General features: G+C 48.6%; 1 protein-coding gene across 6 annotated transcripts in view; it reads left to right on the plus strand.

The window, feature by feature from the left end:
• Positions 1-17,501, plus strand: part of CSMD2 (CUB and Sushi multiple domains 2) — a 661,810-nt gene that overhangs the window by 529,899 nt on the left and 114,410 nt on the right. For all 6 annotated transcript variants that reach the window (XM_061184511.1, XM_061184512.1, XM_061184513.1 and 3 more), the window contains exons 37-42: positions 187-291; positions 3,215-3,333; positions 3,839-3,908; positions 5,829-5,945; positions 8,821-9,030; positions 15,365-15,553. In XM_061184511.1, the coding sequence (XP_061040494.1) occupies positions 187-291; positions 3,215-3,333; positions 3,839-3,908; positions 5,829-5,945; positions 8,821-9,030; positions 15,365-15,553 (810 nt within the window). The remainder of the gene's footprint in view (positions 1-186; positions 292-3,214; positions 3,334-3,838; positions 3,909-5,828; positions 5,946-8,820; positions 9,031-15,364; positions 15,554-17,501) is intronic.

Here is a 17,501-nt window from a genome sequence, read left to right on the forward strand (position 1 = left end):
CCTCCCTCAGCCATTGGAGACCCAGCACACTAAGGCGAGCTAATTTGTCATTCAGTGAGTTTGATAACTGGGGACATCTGGGGGCCTTGGGAGCAGAACGTCAGCAGGTAGCAACAGCTGGCAAAATGGGCAGGCGCCCAGGGGTGAGGAGAGGCTAAGTCTGATTGGTCCCCATTTCCTCGCCAGGTACGACCGTGCCTGCCCTGCTGAACAGCACCTCCAACCAGCTCTACCTGCATTTCTACTCAGACATCAGCGTATCTGCAGCCGGCTTCCACTTGGAGTACAAAAGTGAGAATCCAGAGTGTCAGCTGCTTGCAGGGTTCAGGGTGGGAACTGACAGGGCCCAAGTTCCCACGAGGAGCGGGGATTATCCTGGGGCTATATATTCTCCACCCCACTGAAGCCTTACGCCAAACTAGATGAGGATGCTCAAGCTCAGAGAAGGTCCGAAACCTCCTCAAGACACACAGCCAGGAAGTGGTGGAGCCAGGGTTCTTACCCAAGGGTCCGTTCCTCAAAAACCTGTGTACTTCCTCTGTGTCCACACAGGAGTGGGAGGGGGGCCTGGTCACCGGCTTGGGCCCAGTAAACTATTTGGGGTGTGAGACGATGGAGGTGCTCTCCTCCTCCAGTCCTGAAAACTGGCTTCTCCAACCCCTGGTCAATGATGCAACTGTCCTTGAAGTTCTTCTCCTCATTGCAAACTTCACTCCTCTCCCACCCTCAAAACCTTACATCCTGGCTTCCAGCATCCCTAAGTGGTCACAACTAAAAACTCTTAAAGAAAAAGGGTTGCAGGGGGAGGGGGAGGTACAAACTATTGGGCATAAGATAGGCTCAAGGATGTATTGTACAACACAGGGAATATAGCCAATATTTTATAATAACTGTAAGTGGAAAGTAACCTTTAAAAATTGTATTGAATTTTTTTTTAATTTTTAAAAAAAGAAAAGGAAAAGGGCTGCAGATGTGCCTTGTGGGGCGACAAAGACAGAGGTTGCTGGGGTAGCTGCTTTCATCCTGAGACGGCCTGCCCATCCCCATCCCCACTGGGTACAGGAAAAAATATGTTGGCAGCAGTGTTTGCCACGCATTCATTCAACAATTACTTATAGGGTATTTACAACGTGCCAGGTGCGATGCTGGGATTGAGTAAGATCAAGATGGTGAGTCCCCTCTGAGTCCATGGGAGAGAGGCAGACACGTGGACAGAGCAGGACATGACAGCATTGCAGGTGCTCACAGGGGTGTCGCCAGGAGGTACAGCGGTGGTTCAAAGGATAGAACGGTCACTTCTCCCAGAGGCTGGTGGAGAAGTGAATGTCATGAAGAAACACTGGACACCTGCAATGTGGCACGCCCTGTGCTAAGTGCCCACGGAACAAAGATGAATAAGGCACAAAGCACAAAGTCTAGGGGGAGAGATGGACATGGAAACAGTAATTGTAGTACAACCTGGTATGCTAAGGGTGTACAGAAGAGGGGAGCTAACCCTGGCCACGTGAGACTTTACAGAAGGGGTACCTGAGTTAGATTTGGAATGAGAACTAAGAAATGGGGGAAGGTGTGGTTGGCTGGACCATCTTGGACAGGATGGGCAGATGGAAGCCCCACTTGCTGCTAGAGGCCTGATAGGGTCAGCATTGCCCAGCTGGTCTCAAAATGAACGAGCTTTGTCCAGGTAGTTGGGAAAGGATTAGCTGGATCCCAGGATGTTCATCGCCTGGAAGAGCTGAAATGTGCCGCTGGTCAGAAAGCCCTGGGGCAGCTGGAAGCCAAGACCCTGCAGGGTGGAGGATAGGACAGGGACCTCCAAGACCTTCCTCCCACAGACCTCTCGGGCCTCACTCACCCAGCAGGGTGAAGTATCCTGGGCTCTTGAATAATTCATACTTTTCCTTTCACCCTCTCTTCTCTGTTCCCTCCAGTTTTGTTTCCTTATCCAATATTTAAATTTGAGTTCTTAAATGTTTCCTAGAATCTTCTCTTTTCTTACATGTTCCAAAGATAGAACTTTCCTAAATCTCTTTGCCATTCTACTGCCTCATTCCCAGGAAAAATTCACCTTTCTGAATTTTTTTTTGCTGTTGCTGTTGTTCAAAAGAATGGGTAGTTTTCTCAGCTGGTGTTTATCATGCACTGTCCTCTCACAGTGGAAAGAACTAGGGGAAAACAGAGGTCTCCATTAGTATTTGGAGACTGAAATGCCTAGGAGCCAGTACCCTGTAGTTGTATGTTTGTTTTGTAGATAATCTACAAAGAGGGTACAGAAGGGGAGAATTAACTGCTATTGTAGAGGCAAATGGTTTTGAAGGGTACTGAAAAGTCTTGTCTACTGCTGTGACTCATATTTAATATTTATTTAATTGAAATGGAAATGAAACAATATGCTTTCAGAAGTAATAAATTGCATATGATTTTTTTTAAGTCTTCCTTTGTTGTAAGCATGGCTTAAATAAAATCAAGCTATGCAATGTAAAGAAATTAGAATGGACTTTTCTCTGTGTCCTTCTGTCTTCCTCTCTCTGTCCTCACCTCTCTCCCCATTCCGTTCTTCTCCCACCACACTCTTCTGCTCTTGCTTTCTCTTTCTCTCTGCCCCTCCTCCTCCTTCTGTCTACCACTGCCATTCCAGTAAGCAGGTGTCAGGTTACTAAGTTGTGATCACCCCACTAAATACTGAGTTGCCTTCTACTTGGACTGCAGGGAAGAGTGGGGCAAAAAGAGACAAGATGACAGTTGAGATGAAGTACTTTCAATTCAGTTTGATGATTGTCCTTGGAGTCTTTTGGCCCAGATGCTGGGATTTGTGGATTTAGGCCCAAACAGCTTTCATTTCCAAGCACCACATTCACTTCTTAAAAGCACATGTAGAACAAAAGTTGCTTGGGAAGAGCATGATGGAACTTCTTGGGGTATAGTTTTGAGCCCGAGGGCCTGTGGCCAGCCAGAGTCCCCAGATGATACCCACCTGCCCCAGGAGGCTTCGGTCTGTTGAGCCTCTGTGCCGTATAAACATTCTGATTTTCTCACGTGCTGGGAGGTGAAAGCCTTAGGAAACCCTGGCCTAGAGGCTGGGAGGAGAGAAAGCAGAGAAGACACAGCTTGGAGGCAGCTTCTTCTCCCTGCTGCCAGCCATGCCCTCGGCCTGCTCTTATATCCACCTGATGGGCTTGTCCATTCTCCTGTTGTCTGTCTCTGTCTGCTCTAGCGGTGGGCCTGAGCAGTTGTCCAGAACCTGCTGTGCCCAGTAACGGGCTGAAGACTGGCGAGCGCTACTTGGTGAACGATGTGGTCTCTTTCCAGTGTGAACCGGGATATGCCCTCCAGGTACCTCCCGTTGACCCCCAGGGCCGGAAAAGGTGTCCCCTGAGCTGGGGTCAGCCGGCCTTCCCCCAGCAGAGCTGCAGTCACCAAAGAACAGAGAGAAGCCCCCCAGATCCCTCAGGCACCGTCATCCCCTCCTGAAGCTGTTCATGCAAAAGACAAAGTGCTGACTTTAGCCATTTGGCACAAGCCAGCCTAGAATGTGTTCCTGCAAAGTTTCGGTTTGATTAGACTTTAGGAAAATTTGGTTTTCCTTTGAAGGCAGTGAGGGACTCTAGTAATTAAAGGAGTCTCACAAGGAACTTTTAGTAATGAGAATTCTTTAGCGATAGTCGCTAATAAGCATCCTTCCCCAGATCTCTCTCCCTCTGCCTCACTCCCCATTCCACAGTGGATCCATGTGTCTCGTTCCTTGACCCAAGGCCCCAGAACAAGCCCCCTGCTCCAGGTTGTACCTGCAATTGTGCCCGTGGGGGCAGCTAGCCCACCCTCTTCTTGATTCCTCCAGGGCCACGCCCACATCTCCTGCATGCCCGGGACCGTGCGGCGCTGGAACTACCCTCCTCCGCTCTGTATCGGTAAGAGAGTCCCCGCTTTTCCAGTTCATTCAAATCCATTTCTACCAGGGCTTTGAGTTCAGTGACATATCACTGGGATCAAGTTCAACTCCAAAGGAAGTTTGGTATTCCGGGTCTGCTCACAGGCAGTATTTTAGACTGATGTTTTTGTAAGCTTTAACTCTCAAGATTTTCCTGACTTTTGGATACCTTCACCCGCCAAATGAAACATGACAGGAGGCTTGCCCATTCGAAAACCTCACGATGACCATTCTGATTCCAGATAATCGACCAAACCCCAAATGGAACCTCTGGGCACTTTGGGCTTTCCCCTGTGACTTCTCGTGGGACAGACAGATGGAATCCACTGATAGAGGAAGGCTGAGGGTTCCCTGTGAAACGAGGACTTGGTTTGGTTTCTGTGCCGAGCAGTGATGAAGAGATCATTGGATACAAGAAAAGACAGGATCTCCACCCTCAGAAGCTTCTAGTCAGCTTGGGGCAGGGGGAACATCCCTTTATTGAAGGTCTGCCACATGCCGGGCACGGAGCTATGTGTCTCCTCACCGCAGCTCTTCGGGGCAGCTGTCATCACCCTCATTTTTGCAAATAGGAAAACTAAGGCTTTTAGGATTCAGAAGAAAGTGGCAAAGTTGGGAATGGAAACCTAGGTTTCCCTGATGCCCCGCCAACTGTCAAGTGCAAATCTAGGCTAACCTTCAGGTAGGAAGCAAGGTGAGCCAAGGGCGTGGCACTGGAGCATATGACATTTCCCTTCAGTGGTCTCACCAGGATACAGACCTGGTCGTCTGCAGAGCAGTCAGAAATGGGACTGGTCAGCCCAGGGCCCTTTCCCCATCCTGTATCACAAAGGCCTTGCCCGGGGAACTGCTCATAGAACAGCAGATGCCGTGGCTGAGGGTGTACTGTGTGTGCCAGTCGCTGTTCCAAGTCAAGCGAAGTCCTTTCTGTTGTAACCTCATAACCGCCCTGTGACACAAGTGCTGGGTGGGGGACACTGAGGTTTGGGGGTTTGGGGTGGAGGGAGTTAGAGCTGGCCCAAAGTCACTCAGGAAGTGGGAGCATTGGGATTGTGACCCCAGGGGTCAATGCCCAAGTCCCCGCTTTGCACCCGGGCACTGATCCCTTCGGGTCTGTGTGCTCGAGTAGTCCTCTCCCCAGAAGGCGTTTGTGTAGACACGGCATATGGCCTCCCCTCCGCTCCTTTCTGTGGCCTCCCATGACAAGCTAACCCCTTTCTGCTCACACAGCCTTTTCCTAATAAGATGTAAAAGGAAAGAATCGACATCAACTGACCAGGCTGCAGTCGTGCCCCAGCCCTGCGTCTTCAGGTGACTGTGACTGAAGTCACCTCGATTAGACATTCAGATGCCCCAACCCCTCCTGGGCTGAAATAATCACAGTCACTTTGGCTCAGGGCGTGTGTCCACGCTCTGAGGGTGGGCTCGTGGTGGGGCTCCTCTGTTGACCACGCAGTCCCATGGAATATGTATTTGTAAAGAGCCTGGCCGCGTGCCAATTCATCCCCGTCCCCTTCTTTCCTATTTTTTCAGTCCTGGAAGAGTTGACTGGACAGTGAGGAGAGGGAGATTTGGGGGATAGTGTAGGAGATGGTCACACTTCTCTTGGGGCAGACCACTTTTGCTGCATGACCTCACTAAGGAAACTGACTTTGAAGGGCATGCTCAAGGTCAAGCATCCGTAACTTGGGTTTGTGGACGGCTGGGCAGACCTAGGATATGCTTCCCTTCCTGGATTTACATACTCAGTTTGGCCCTTGTCTGCAGTTTTTTTAGGGAGATGAATTATAGGTTCCTTTGGGTTCTCAAAGGGAAATTGACTTGGGAAAGTCCAAGTGCTGCATGGCCCCGTACTCACCTCACCGCAGTCCTAACGCTCTGTCTGGTCTCACGGTCACAGCGCAGTGCGGAGGAGCAGTGGAAGACATGGACGGGGTGATCCTGAGCCCCGGCTTCCCGGGCAGCTACCCCAGCAACACGGACTGCTCCTGGCAAATAGCACTGCCCGTGGGCTTTGGTAAGTCTTCACGCCCAGGCCTCTGGGCTTAAAGCAGCTGTCTGCGGTTGTCACTCAGCATAACCTCGGCTGAGTCCATTTAGCTCTCTGCCTCTCTGCTTCCTCAGCTGTCGACCTCTTGTGCAAGCGTGAGGATCAATTAGGAATGGTAGAGATGAACAGGCTTTGGGGACGTAAAATAGGGAAAAAACTTTAGGGATTGCCATTATTATTTTTATCATTTGAGCAGTGAGCTAATATGTGGAATGAGAAATTACTCAGGGCTGGTTAAAAAAGAAAAAAACAATCTATTTTACTGAGACTGGACTTCAGCCTGTTCTTTTAATTCCAGTATCTAATTTCTCATCCTAATTAAATTGAGCCAAGGTCAACGTGAAATTGAGTTTGCATTCTTTATACTCACCTTCTAGCTGGCCTTAGAGGTTGGGAGATGTCTTTGTGTGTGTGTGTGTGTGTGTGTGTGTAGACACAGGGGTTGGTGTGGCGTAGAGGAAATTGATCTGGGTACAAAATTAAATTAGTGGAGATTCATGTGTTGTGCACTGGGAATGTAATCTAACCCCCAGTATTTCTGTTGAAGAGATAAAGGATTTATGCTGAATGGAATTTATAGGCTGTACACATAGGTCATCCTGCCCAAGTCATTTCTCTGCTCCTACAAATGAAATGTCCCGAGGAGATCACTACTGCACAGGCCTGTGAACCCCCAGTCTGTGACCTCAGGAGTGAAGACCACCTCTTTTGTCCTTTATTTTTCATCCTAGAGTGGGTCTTCCGATGGAGAAGAGGCTTTTAAGAGAAAGTGATCTAACTAAAGATCTAAATCTTACCTGAGGGGAGGAGAGAGGTTGTGACCCTCAGAAAATGGAGTCATATTAAGTACCATCTTCTGAAGGAAACTGGGGATGGATGATCAGGGTGCAAAATGATGATGACTTTGGCAGCCTTGGGAAACTCCAGATTTTGAGACACTGAGGGAAAGAGGAGCTGGGAGACCCTATAGCTCTGCATCCAGGCATGAGTCAGAAGAAGCTCAGATGATAAAGGGCTGGAGGAAGGGCTCTACATCCAGAGGAAAACAGAAGTTTAAGTGGGAGGTGCATCACTTTCTTTGTATGTCTTGATGTTCAGCCACCAGAGACCTCTATCTTTAAGTCCTCCAGGAAGTCATCCTCTTGCAGGGACCAGTCACAGAAGACCAGATCCCTTGCTTTCAAGTTAGTGTTGGACTCCAAACAGGCCCTAATGGCGCCTGCTTTGTGTTTAAAAGCCGCTGCATTTATAAACTTCTGCCACTAGATGGCGGCAGTCAGGCAGCTCAATTCAGAAATTCTGCAATCCTTGAAGAGCCCCTTTCACGGACGTGCAGCCCCGGGGTTGGGATGACGCATGGGCGGTGGGCTGAAAAGCATAGGTTCCGCAGATAAGTACAAAGGTGCTCAATGTAAAATTATCTATAATTTGGAAACAATATACATGTTAAATAATAGGAGAGTGAATAGTGTGGCTGGATAATTCATCAAATGGAATTAATTAATATGTAGTTAAAATCAATGAACTGTATCTTTACATATCAACAAGGACAGACCTTGAAAAACACATGCTAAATTTAAAAGTTTACAAAACTCTACATACAGTATAATAAGATTCATGCAAATGTTTAAAACAAACCAGATATATATTTAAGAATCTAAAAACATGAACTGGAAGGCTCTCTTCCAAATTCATGGGAGTGACTGCCTCTGTGGAGAGGACAACGGGAGAGGGCAGGAGACATGAAGGGTCTTCAACAGTATATGCCAAGTCTTTATTTTATTTAAATAATCAGATGCAAAAAATTCACGCCTATGTGCTCATGCTAAGCAAATTATAAAGTACAGATGAGCAAATTATAAAAATTCCGATTTATCTGTAATCCCACCATGCAGAAATAATCACTCACAGCTTAGTCCTTACCATCAAAATGTGACCTTCATGAAGACAAGGGCCTTGTAGATCTTGTTCCTCCCCGTGCAGTGCCCACCTAGCACAGCCCTGATGCATGGCAAGAGCTCAATAAATGTTGTTAGTGAATCAATGAATAGTCCTCCAGTTTTTTAATACAAAAATTAGAATTGTATGCTACATACTACTTTGCAGTCAGATTTTCATAGTTAACATTGCAGACTTCTTTCTATGCTTAGAAATATATTTCTTCAATAATAGTAATCTAATTTTGAGAATTCTTATCAATAAATAAATATCAGTAGTCCCACCTTTATTCTTCAAAGAATATATTAATATGTAAGTTAAGATGTTAATGAGATCCATTTAACCTGTTGGGTTGCTAGGAGATCTTGATTAATCCAATAAGATCCCAAAGTATAAACTTCACTTGGCATCTTAATAGAATCAATAGGACGATGTATTCTTCTAATTTCTGAATTATCATAAGTGTTCTGGAAAATACCAGTATTGAAGTTCATGTCTTTTGATTGGGTATAGTTATGTTTAAGTGGTGGTATTTTTAAGTAAAAAGTTTATTTTAACAAAGCTATCTTTATACTGATACTACACATATGAATCCTAAATTTAATCAGGTGTTAACCCTGAACTTCGTTTTCCATAAAATAAAACAGACTCAAGATGGCACTCTGAAATGACTGATGCCTTTCATTTCGAATGAATAATATAAATACTTTTAAGTTCAGTCCTGCCTGAAGACGAGAGACTGGGCTGGACTGGTGACTCCCCACATGTGGTCTGGGAACCCTAACTGGGTGGGCAGTCTGTAGTGGGGACCCGTGGGCTCTGGCAGGTGATGCTTTCATGAGGCGGCACGTGGGATGCGGGACTGTATTGCTTTGGGCACTGTCTGCCTCTGTCTTGCTCCCAGGAGCTCACATCCAGTTCCTGAACTTCTCCACCGAGCCCAACCATGACTTCATAGAAATCCGGAATGGCCCCTATGAGACCAGCCGCATGATGGGCAGATTCAGTGGAAGTGAGCTTCCCAGCGCCCTGCTCTCCACATCCCACGAGACCACCGTGTATTTCCACAGCGACCACTCACAGAACCGGCCGGGATTCAAGCTGGAGTATCAGGGTGAGGACAGGGAGGGCCCGTCCATCCCCACCTCTTACTCACAACCACCCGTCTTCCCAGCCTTCTGCGTAGGGGAGGAGGGAACCCAGGAAGGGCGGGGAGGTGGGGGGCAGCCCCGACCACCGTGACATGTCTCTCTGGCCCACAGAGGCTGTTGAACCCCTTCGACAAGCCCTTCCCAGGGCGGCAGCCCCAAAGCGCCTTCTCAGGCTCCATCCCCATCCCGGCCCAACAGCCAGCAGCTTCCCCTGAGCAAGTGACCCATCAGTCCCGCTCAGGCATCCCTGAGTGTCCAACCAGCCACTGCCCCTTGGCCTTGAGAGGCTCGCTTCCTCCTCTGGGTCCTCCCCTGTGTGTCAGTTATGCTCGGCAAAGCTCCTCCTCTGACATGTTGGAGGATTCCAGTAACAATTCTTGTAACAAGCCCAGAAGGGCCCACTGAGCCTTAGCGATGAGACAGGTGCGTTTACTCCCGCTGAGGGTTTCCCTGTGTGAGGCCGGACCACGCTCACCGCAGCTCCCCCGTCCTGAGCTGGAGTCCTGTGACCGGCCCTCTCCTCCTGGAAAAGCTCCATCCACTCCAGCTCAGGCTTCCCCTATGGAGGGGCCATTACCCGTGCCCGTGCAGCTGTGCCCACCTATGCAGCGGTACACAGGCCCTGATCAGACCCGACGTCTCCCTCGGGGGCTGTCCTAGTGTGACTGACTGAACCGTTTGTTCTAACCTCTTTGCCCAGATTCTTCCACTGAATTTTTCTTCATGTGTTTAGACTTTTTTCCAAGGCTAGTACATGCTTGTCAAAAAACTAAAACATCACAGAAGTTTTTGTGAGCGCATCACAGAAAGTCAAAATTCTCCCATAACCCTGCCTTATGCAGAGATATCAACTTGTAACAGTTTGCTTTTCCCATTTTTTCTGTACATATACTGATGTAACTATATTTTTAACCAAAATTGGATCACTATAGATACTGTTTTGCAATCTGCTTTTTTTAAGTTAGTTTTTAATTACACAGACAGTCTACAAACACACCTACCGTGTTAAAAAAGAAAGGGGGAGGGAGAAAGAGGAAAGGAAAGAAGGAGGGAGGGAAGGAGGGAAGGGAGGGGAGGGAGGGAGGGAGGATGGAAAGAAGGGAGGAAGGAAAGAAAGGAGGAGGGAAGGAAGGAAGGAAGGAAGGGAGGGAGGAAGGGAGGAATTAAGAAATTAAAACATTACAGGTAAGGCCAAGCTTTCTTTGTCTACAGCCTCCAAACCCAGAATTATTCCCCAGAAATAACCACTATTGTTTTGATGTGATCTTTCCAGATCTTTTCCCATACTTTGCCACACCTAGTTACATGTTTCTTGTGAAGAATATGTAATACGTCATGATTTTTTTGGTTGTGTTTTCTATGGTAATATAGAATTTCTATATGCATACCATTCTGACATTTGGCTTTTTTATTGCTTGTCAGAGATGAATACTGACCACGGATTTGGACTTGTCACTGCGGGGAAGCCTTAAAGGGTACCCCACCGTTGGGCCAGTTATACAGGTGCTGCCCCCTCTGGGGACCGTCCCTGAGTATGGCTAGGGTTGTTACCACCTGGGGAGCCTCAGGAGGAGGAGCTGGGACCCTCACACCAAGGCAGCAGCAGGGAGAAGCCGAGCCTCTTTCCCAGAAAGTGCCACTTCGTTGGTGGTAACGCAGCTGCCCACCCAGAGGGGCTGTATGTGGGCTCATCGCAGAGGCCAACCTTAACTCAAGGAGCCTGTGCCTGTGAAGTGTACACAGCCTCGGTGGGCAGTGAGGCCTGTCCAATGGGTCATGATGCATCCCGCGGCCACAGGAGAGACTGTCTGTCCCAGGAGAGACTCAGGCCCAAATTCAAGGTCAGGGTGCCTCTCTGGGACAGACGCATGCCTCTCTCAGGCTTCCTAGGTATTAGTCTCCTAGGGCTGCTCTATCAAAGTACCGCAGACTGGGTGGCTTAAACAACAGAGTTAATCTCTCACAGTCTTGGAGCCTGGAAGTCCCAAGATCAAGGTGTGGACAGGGTTGGTTCCTTCTGGGAGCTGTGAGGAGGAATATACTCCATGCCTCTCTTCTGGCTTCTGGTGGGTTACTGGCCATCTGGCATTCCTTGGCTTGTGGAAGCATCACCCCCATCTCTGGCTTCATCTTCACATGTTGTTTTCCCTGTCTGTCTGCCTCCAAATTTCCCCTTTTTATAAGGACACCAGTCATATTGGAATAGAGCCCACCCTAACGGGCTCATTTTAATTTACGTAAAGGCAGGCGAAGACCCTGTCTCCAAATAAGGTCACGTTCTGAGATACAGGGGTGGGTTAGGACTTCAACATGTGAATTTAAGGAGGACCCAGTTCAACTTGTAACATCCTCTTTCAGACCCAAGGGCTCTCTCTGAGGCTCCTCCTCTTGGATAAATGCAAGGTCTGATTACGCCACCATTGTGACAGGGACAGCCACTCTGGGGCCCACCCGTGCCCTGTGCCTTCACCCCTGTGACGGGCACAGCCCTGCCCACCAAGCTTGTGTGGTGGGACTAGACACTCTCGCTGCATTCCCCACGTGCTAAAAGTCCGCTTTGTCCTTTTCAAAGCTGCCCTCTGAGTCCTGCAGTCTCCATGGACTCCCTCCCTGTAGAAGAGACCTAACTACCCCCACGGAGCCCTGGTCTCAGCCCCTCCCATGCTCGCCAAGCCCTCACCTCTGAGGAGCTTCACCTGAGGCTCCTCTGCACACAGACCCTGCACTAAGGCTTCCAGACATGGGCCGGCACTCTGGGTTAGCGCCACACGCACCGAGGCTCCACATGTTCAGAGGAAGCCAGTTTCTTGAAGATGCTCCCTGTGTGTGTGGCGGGGGGCAGGGGTGGAAGCAGGGAGGAGGGGTGGTAGGTTTGCCTTCAGAGGACCAGCGCCTTCACCTGCGTTGGCCCAACTGTGTGAGAGGCCCAGCGACGTCCACTGGGGTTTCCACTCTGTGGTAGCCCAGCTCCCCTCACTCACATTTTACCCCAGCACTCGCCTGGATGTTCCCTTGGGTCACAGGCCCAGCTCTTTCCTCAGCACCTGCCCACTGCCCCAGTCCTGACGGCCCCTGCAGAGCCACTCTTGGTGTCAGGGCAGCTGCCCCCCTCAGACTTGACCTCAGCTTCCGTTAAGCCTTCTCGTTTATGATGACCCCAACCTCCCGACTAGGTTGTCTCTAGTGCCAGAGGCCCAGGCGCTCCCACCAAGGCCTCCCAATGTGCCAGGCCCAAATAATTCTCCCTGCCCCATAGACCCACATTCTTTAGCCTGACCACTCGCCCCAGGTTTTTCCTTTATGAAAAGACCTGCTTCATGAAAGAGCCACCTGTCACCACTGCCGCCACGTCTATAGAGCAGGCCTAGCTCTCTGTGGTCCCTTGACTTTCTTTGGAAGAAGTCCAACTCCTTACTTTTCCTCAAAATCCCTCCTGTTAGACACTCTGAACTTCCTTGGCTGGGGTTCTCCTTTCCCTTCTTCAGGTAAATATTCCCATAAAGTTTTCAGTAACAGCATAAGCTACTCCTACCCAGGTCTCCTAGTCTGACAGGCTTAACTTATTCCATTAAAATTTCTCAGGAGATTGTAAAAACACAAGAACTTAGCAAAATGATGACATTGTTCCAAAATGTTAGGCATCATCATTATTAGTATTTTTAATATGGCGCTTTGTTTGAAATTGTATCTGTTCCCACTAGAGCATCTACTACTAGTCTCCCTAAGGAGCCCTTTCCTGGGAAAGTTAATGAGTCCACCTCTTAGGGGTCATGTCTGCCCTCTAGGCCCAGCCTCTCCCTTTTTTTTTTTTTTTCATCTTTTAATTAATTTTTATTGGAGTATAGTTACTTTACAGTGTGTTGTGTTAGTTTCTACTGTACAGCAAAGTGAATCAGCTATACATATATATATATATCCCCTCTTTTTTGGATTTCCTTCCCATTTAGGTCACCACAGAGCATTGAGTAGAGGTCCCTGTGCTATACAGCAGGTTCTCATTAGTTATCTATTTTATACATAGTAGTGTGTCTATGTCAATCCCAATCTCCCAATTCATCCCACTCCCCCTTTCCCCCCTTGGTATCAATACATTTGTTCTCTACATCTGTGTCTCTATTTCTGCTTTGCAAATAAGTTCATCTGTATCACTTTTCTAGATTTCAGATATAAGTGATATTATACGCTATTTGTTTTTCTCTTTCTGACTTACTTCACTCTGTATGACAGTCTCTAGTTCCATCAACCTCTCCCTTTGAAGCTTCCTCTGGTGGAATGGGCTCTGAGACTTCTCTCCATGTGAAATCAGTCCTGGTACCCTCACTTCAGGGTCTCTCTTTGTGAAAAGCCCAGCTCCTTCCACTGGAGACAATTCCTGTAAGAGAGACCCAGCTTCTCTCCTCCAGGCTGCTTCTGGCTTCTCATGAGGCCTCGGTCTTCAGGGTCCTCCCCATCATTGGGTCCCCCTGTTCCCACTGAGGCTTCTCTTTAAAAGCCCAGCTCGGACTTCCCTGGTGGCGCAGTGGTTAAGAATCCGCCTGCCAATGCAGGGGACATGGGTTCGAGCCCTGGTCCAGGAAGATCCCACATGCCGCGGAGCAACTAAGCCCGTGCACCACAACTACTGAGCCTGCGCTCTAGAGCCCGCAAGCCACAACTACTGGAGCACGTGTGCCACAACTACTGAGCCCACGTGCCGCAACTATTGAAGCCCATGCACCTAGAGCCCATGCTCCGCAACAAGAGAAGCCACCGCAATGAGAAGCCCACTCACCGCAACAAAGAGTAGCCCCTGCTCTCCTCAGCTAGAAAAAGCCTGCACGCAGCAACGAAGACCCAGTGCAGCCATAAATAAATAAATAAATAAATAAATGAAATATTTTACAAAAATAAAAAAAGCCCAATTCATCCATTCAGTCACCTCCCTGAGCTACAGGCTCCCTGCTTCTACTAAGACTTTATTTGCCAAATCGCCCAAACCCTCTGCTGCCAACAGAGCCATGTTCCCTTTGGCTGACCAGCCCACCCCCTCTCTCTAGAACTGCTCGATTTTTCAACACAGCCAACTACCTTGATGATATCCAGTGAAACCTGCCCAGTTCTTCCCACAGAGACCTCCCTGCACGATACTGAAAGGAAATACATAATAGCCACCATCACAGAGGGAGAACTTCGGTAATGGCACTCTCATGATGACTGTTATTTATGTTGTTATTGCACGTGATGATGCACCGGCTTGCATGGAGCACTCACTGGGTCTCAGCTCCTCCCCCTGAGAGTTTCCACCATTGGAATGCTCCCTCTACTCCCGTGGCTGACTTTCCGTCTGGTGGGCCCAGTTACTGTCCAATTAAGTGAAGGCTTTGCTCTGTGACATGCTCAGCAAATCCCTCAACGACTTCTCCCGGTGGGCCAGGACTCAGCCACTCCCATTAAGGAGTGTGAGGCAGGCACACTCATACTCAGGGAAGCAACTTCCTTGTTCTTTGGAGGGACTTTTACCCCAGCTATTCTGTCCTTTGCCGCAGGTTTGGCTTCCTCCCACCCCATTTCTTCCTTCCTGATGGGCTCTCATTTCTCAGAGTTAGAAGGGCCCCACTCATGTCCTCACCTGACCACTTCCCGTGTTTTTGACCTTGGTGGTTGAATGAGGTCAGCAACAGGAAAGAGCGGAGGTCAATGCTGAGCCCCAAAGAGGTGCTCAAAGAATAATGTTCACAAATGTGAAACAGATAGCTAGTAGGAAGCAGCTGCATCGCACGGGGAGATCAACTCGGTGCTTTGTGACCACCTAGAGGGGTGGGATAGGGAGGGTGGGAGGGAGACGCAAGAGGGAGGGGATGTGGGGATATATGTATACGAATAGCTGATTCACTTTGCTATACAACAGAAACTAACACCACATTGTAAAGCAGTTATACTCCAGTAAAGATGTTAAAAAAAAAAAAAAAAGAATAATGGTTCAATCTAGCCTTGTCTTCCTTGGGTCCCCTACTCCCATGGAAACAATGATAACAGATAGCATTGATTACGTTCTCACCATGTGCCAGGACTGTGCAAAGAGCTGTGTATATTTGATCTTACTGGATTCTCACAATAACCATTTTCTAAATAAGAAAACAAAGGCATAGAGACCTTAAATCATTTGCCCAAAGCCAATAGCTAGAAAATGAGGAAGGCCCATCTGAGTCCATGTCTTGGTTCTCCACCACTATGCTAACTCCCTGGTACGCCTATATTCTGGTCAGGGAGAAAATGCCCAGAGAGAAGAAAGTAAACTTCTCTCGTGATCTTTTCCAGCCTATGAACTTCAAGAGTGCCCAGACCCAGAGCCCTTTGCGAACGGCATTGTGCGGGGAGCTGGCTACAACGTTGGGCAGTCGGTGACCTTCGAGTGCCTCCCAGGGTATCAGCTGATGGGCCACCCTGTCCTCACGTGTCAACACGGCACCAACCGGAACTGGGACCACCCCCTGCCCAGGTGTGAAGGTATGTCCCTCCCTCATCCCTGGTGATTCTTTTTAGGGACACTGATCCAGGGCAGTCCCAGCCTCCACGTGCCTGCTCCGTGGGATCACCCATGCTGGGAGGTCCTGGCAAACTTTGTCCATCCTGTTTCCATAGAGATGAGACCAAGCCTATCCAGGAAGAAGGGTCCTGGGGACAGAGTTCTGGGCCAGCACTAGGGAGGACCTGGAGGAGATGTGGGTCACAGCCAAAGGAATCCATACTCAGCCCTTGGGAATAGCCAACCTCATGGGTTAGATGTCCCCAGTCAGAAGGGAAGACACTGATGTGCTGAGGGGTAGAGAGAGGTAATCATGGCACTTTCCTAAAGGGAGAAGAGAACAAGGAAATTCTTGTTCCTCTCTTCACAGCTCCCAGCTTATTCTCCCTCTCCTACATGAGCCTAGAGAGATCTGAGTTGATGATATCAGGGAGCTAGAGGTGGCACTTCCCTGGGTCTTCATTAACCAGAACCAGGATGGAGGAGGACCAAGAGGTCATGCTGTCCCTACCCCTGTCTGCACACCTCAGTTCCATTTTCCTTCCTTTTCCTGGAGGAGAAGCTGGGATTTGTCTTGAAAGGGAAAATATGGCAGGAGGACAGTATAGTCCAGGAGAAAGCACCCCAGTTCCAGAATCAGACCGCCCTGGGCTTCGTCTCTGAACCACTTCACCTCTCTGACCTCCAGTTTCTTCCTTAGTGCAATGGAGCTTCTCACCTCTGCTTCGTAAGAGCTGAGAGGGTTGCAAGATGGCTCATGTAAAGCGCCCAGCACAGTATCTGGCCCAAAAACGATGAGCCGGAAGTATTAACTCTCCATAGATAAAGAGACCTTGTTTGCACAACTGAGCTGTTCTGGTGTTGGAATATAAGATCATAATCTCTAAAACTATTCAACTTCCAGTTCGTTTTTCAGATTTTCAAAACCATCCTCATGTATAACCAGTCCATCATTCTGGAATTGTTGGCTGGTCACCTGCTATATGACAAGCTTCATTGTGGACTTTTGTTCCCTTTTTACTCCTTTTTATGGCATCACAGGCGAGAGGAACAAGCAGTGCTTCCTCCATCAGACATCTTGAGCCACAATCCCTTCTCCCTCCTAAGAAAGTTCTTCCCTTAGCTTCTTTTACTTACTTACTTACTTACTTACTTATTTATTTATTTATTTATTTATTTATTTATTTATGGCTGCATTGGGTCTTCGTTGCTGTGCACGGGCTTTCTCTAGTTGCGGTGAGCGGGGGCTACTCTTTGTTGCGGTGCGTGGGCTTCTCGTTAGGGTGGCTTCTCTTGCTGTGGAGCACAGGGCTCACAGGGCTCTAGGGCGTGGGCTTCAGTAGTTGTGGCATGCAGGCTGTAGAGCACAGGCTCAGCAGCTGTAGTGCACGGGCTTAGTTGCTCCGCGGCATGTGGGATCTTCCCGGACCAGGGCTCAAACCGTGTCCCCTGCATTGGCAGGGGGATTCTTAATCACTGCGCCACCAAGGAAGCCCTCTTCCCTTAGCTTCTTAGACGCCATCTTCTCTTGCTTTTCCAATTACCTTTCTGCCTGTGACAACTTTTTGGTCATCTATTTCTTTGTCCCTTAAGTGTTGCTGTCCTTTGAATTTTTTTCCCAGACTGTCTTCTTTCCCTCACATCTCCAAATGCCACCTGTATCTGCAACCTTTATCTCTTTCCTGAGTTCTTCACCTGTACATCCAATTCCTTACTGAATATCTTCTCCTGTCCAGAGGCATCTAAATCACAGCGTGTTCAAAAGGGAAGTCATCGTCCTTCTGCCTTTACATTGAGATCCTCATCTAGTGAAGGGTGCCTGTAGTCCCCTGGTTATTCAGCCTTCAATTTGGGCAGCCTCCTCTCCCTTATCCGACCTAGTCACCAAGTCTTGCTAATTCCACATCCTAATTGCCCTTCAAATGCATC

Source organism: Eubalaena glacialis, chromosome 3 (assembly GCF_028564815.1).
Source record: "Eubalaena glacialis isolate mEubGla1 chromosome 3, mEubGla1.1.hap2.+ XY, whole genome shotgun sequence".
NCBI lineage: Eukaryota > Metazoa > Chordata > Mammalia > Artiodactyla > Balaenidae > Eubalaena > Eubalaena glacialis.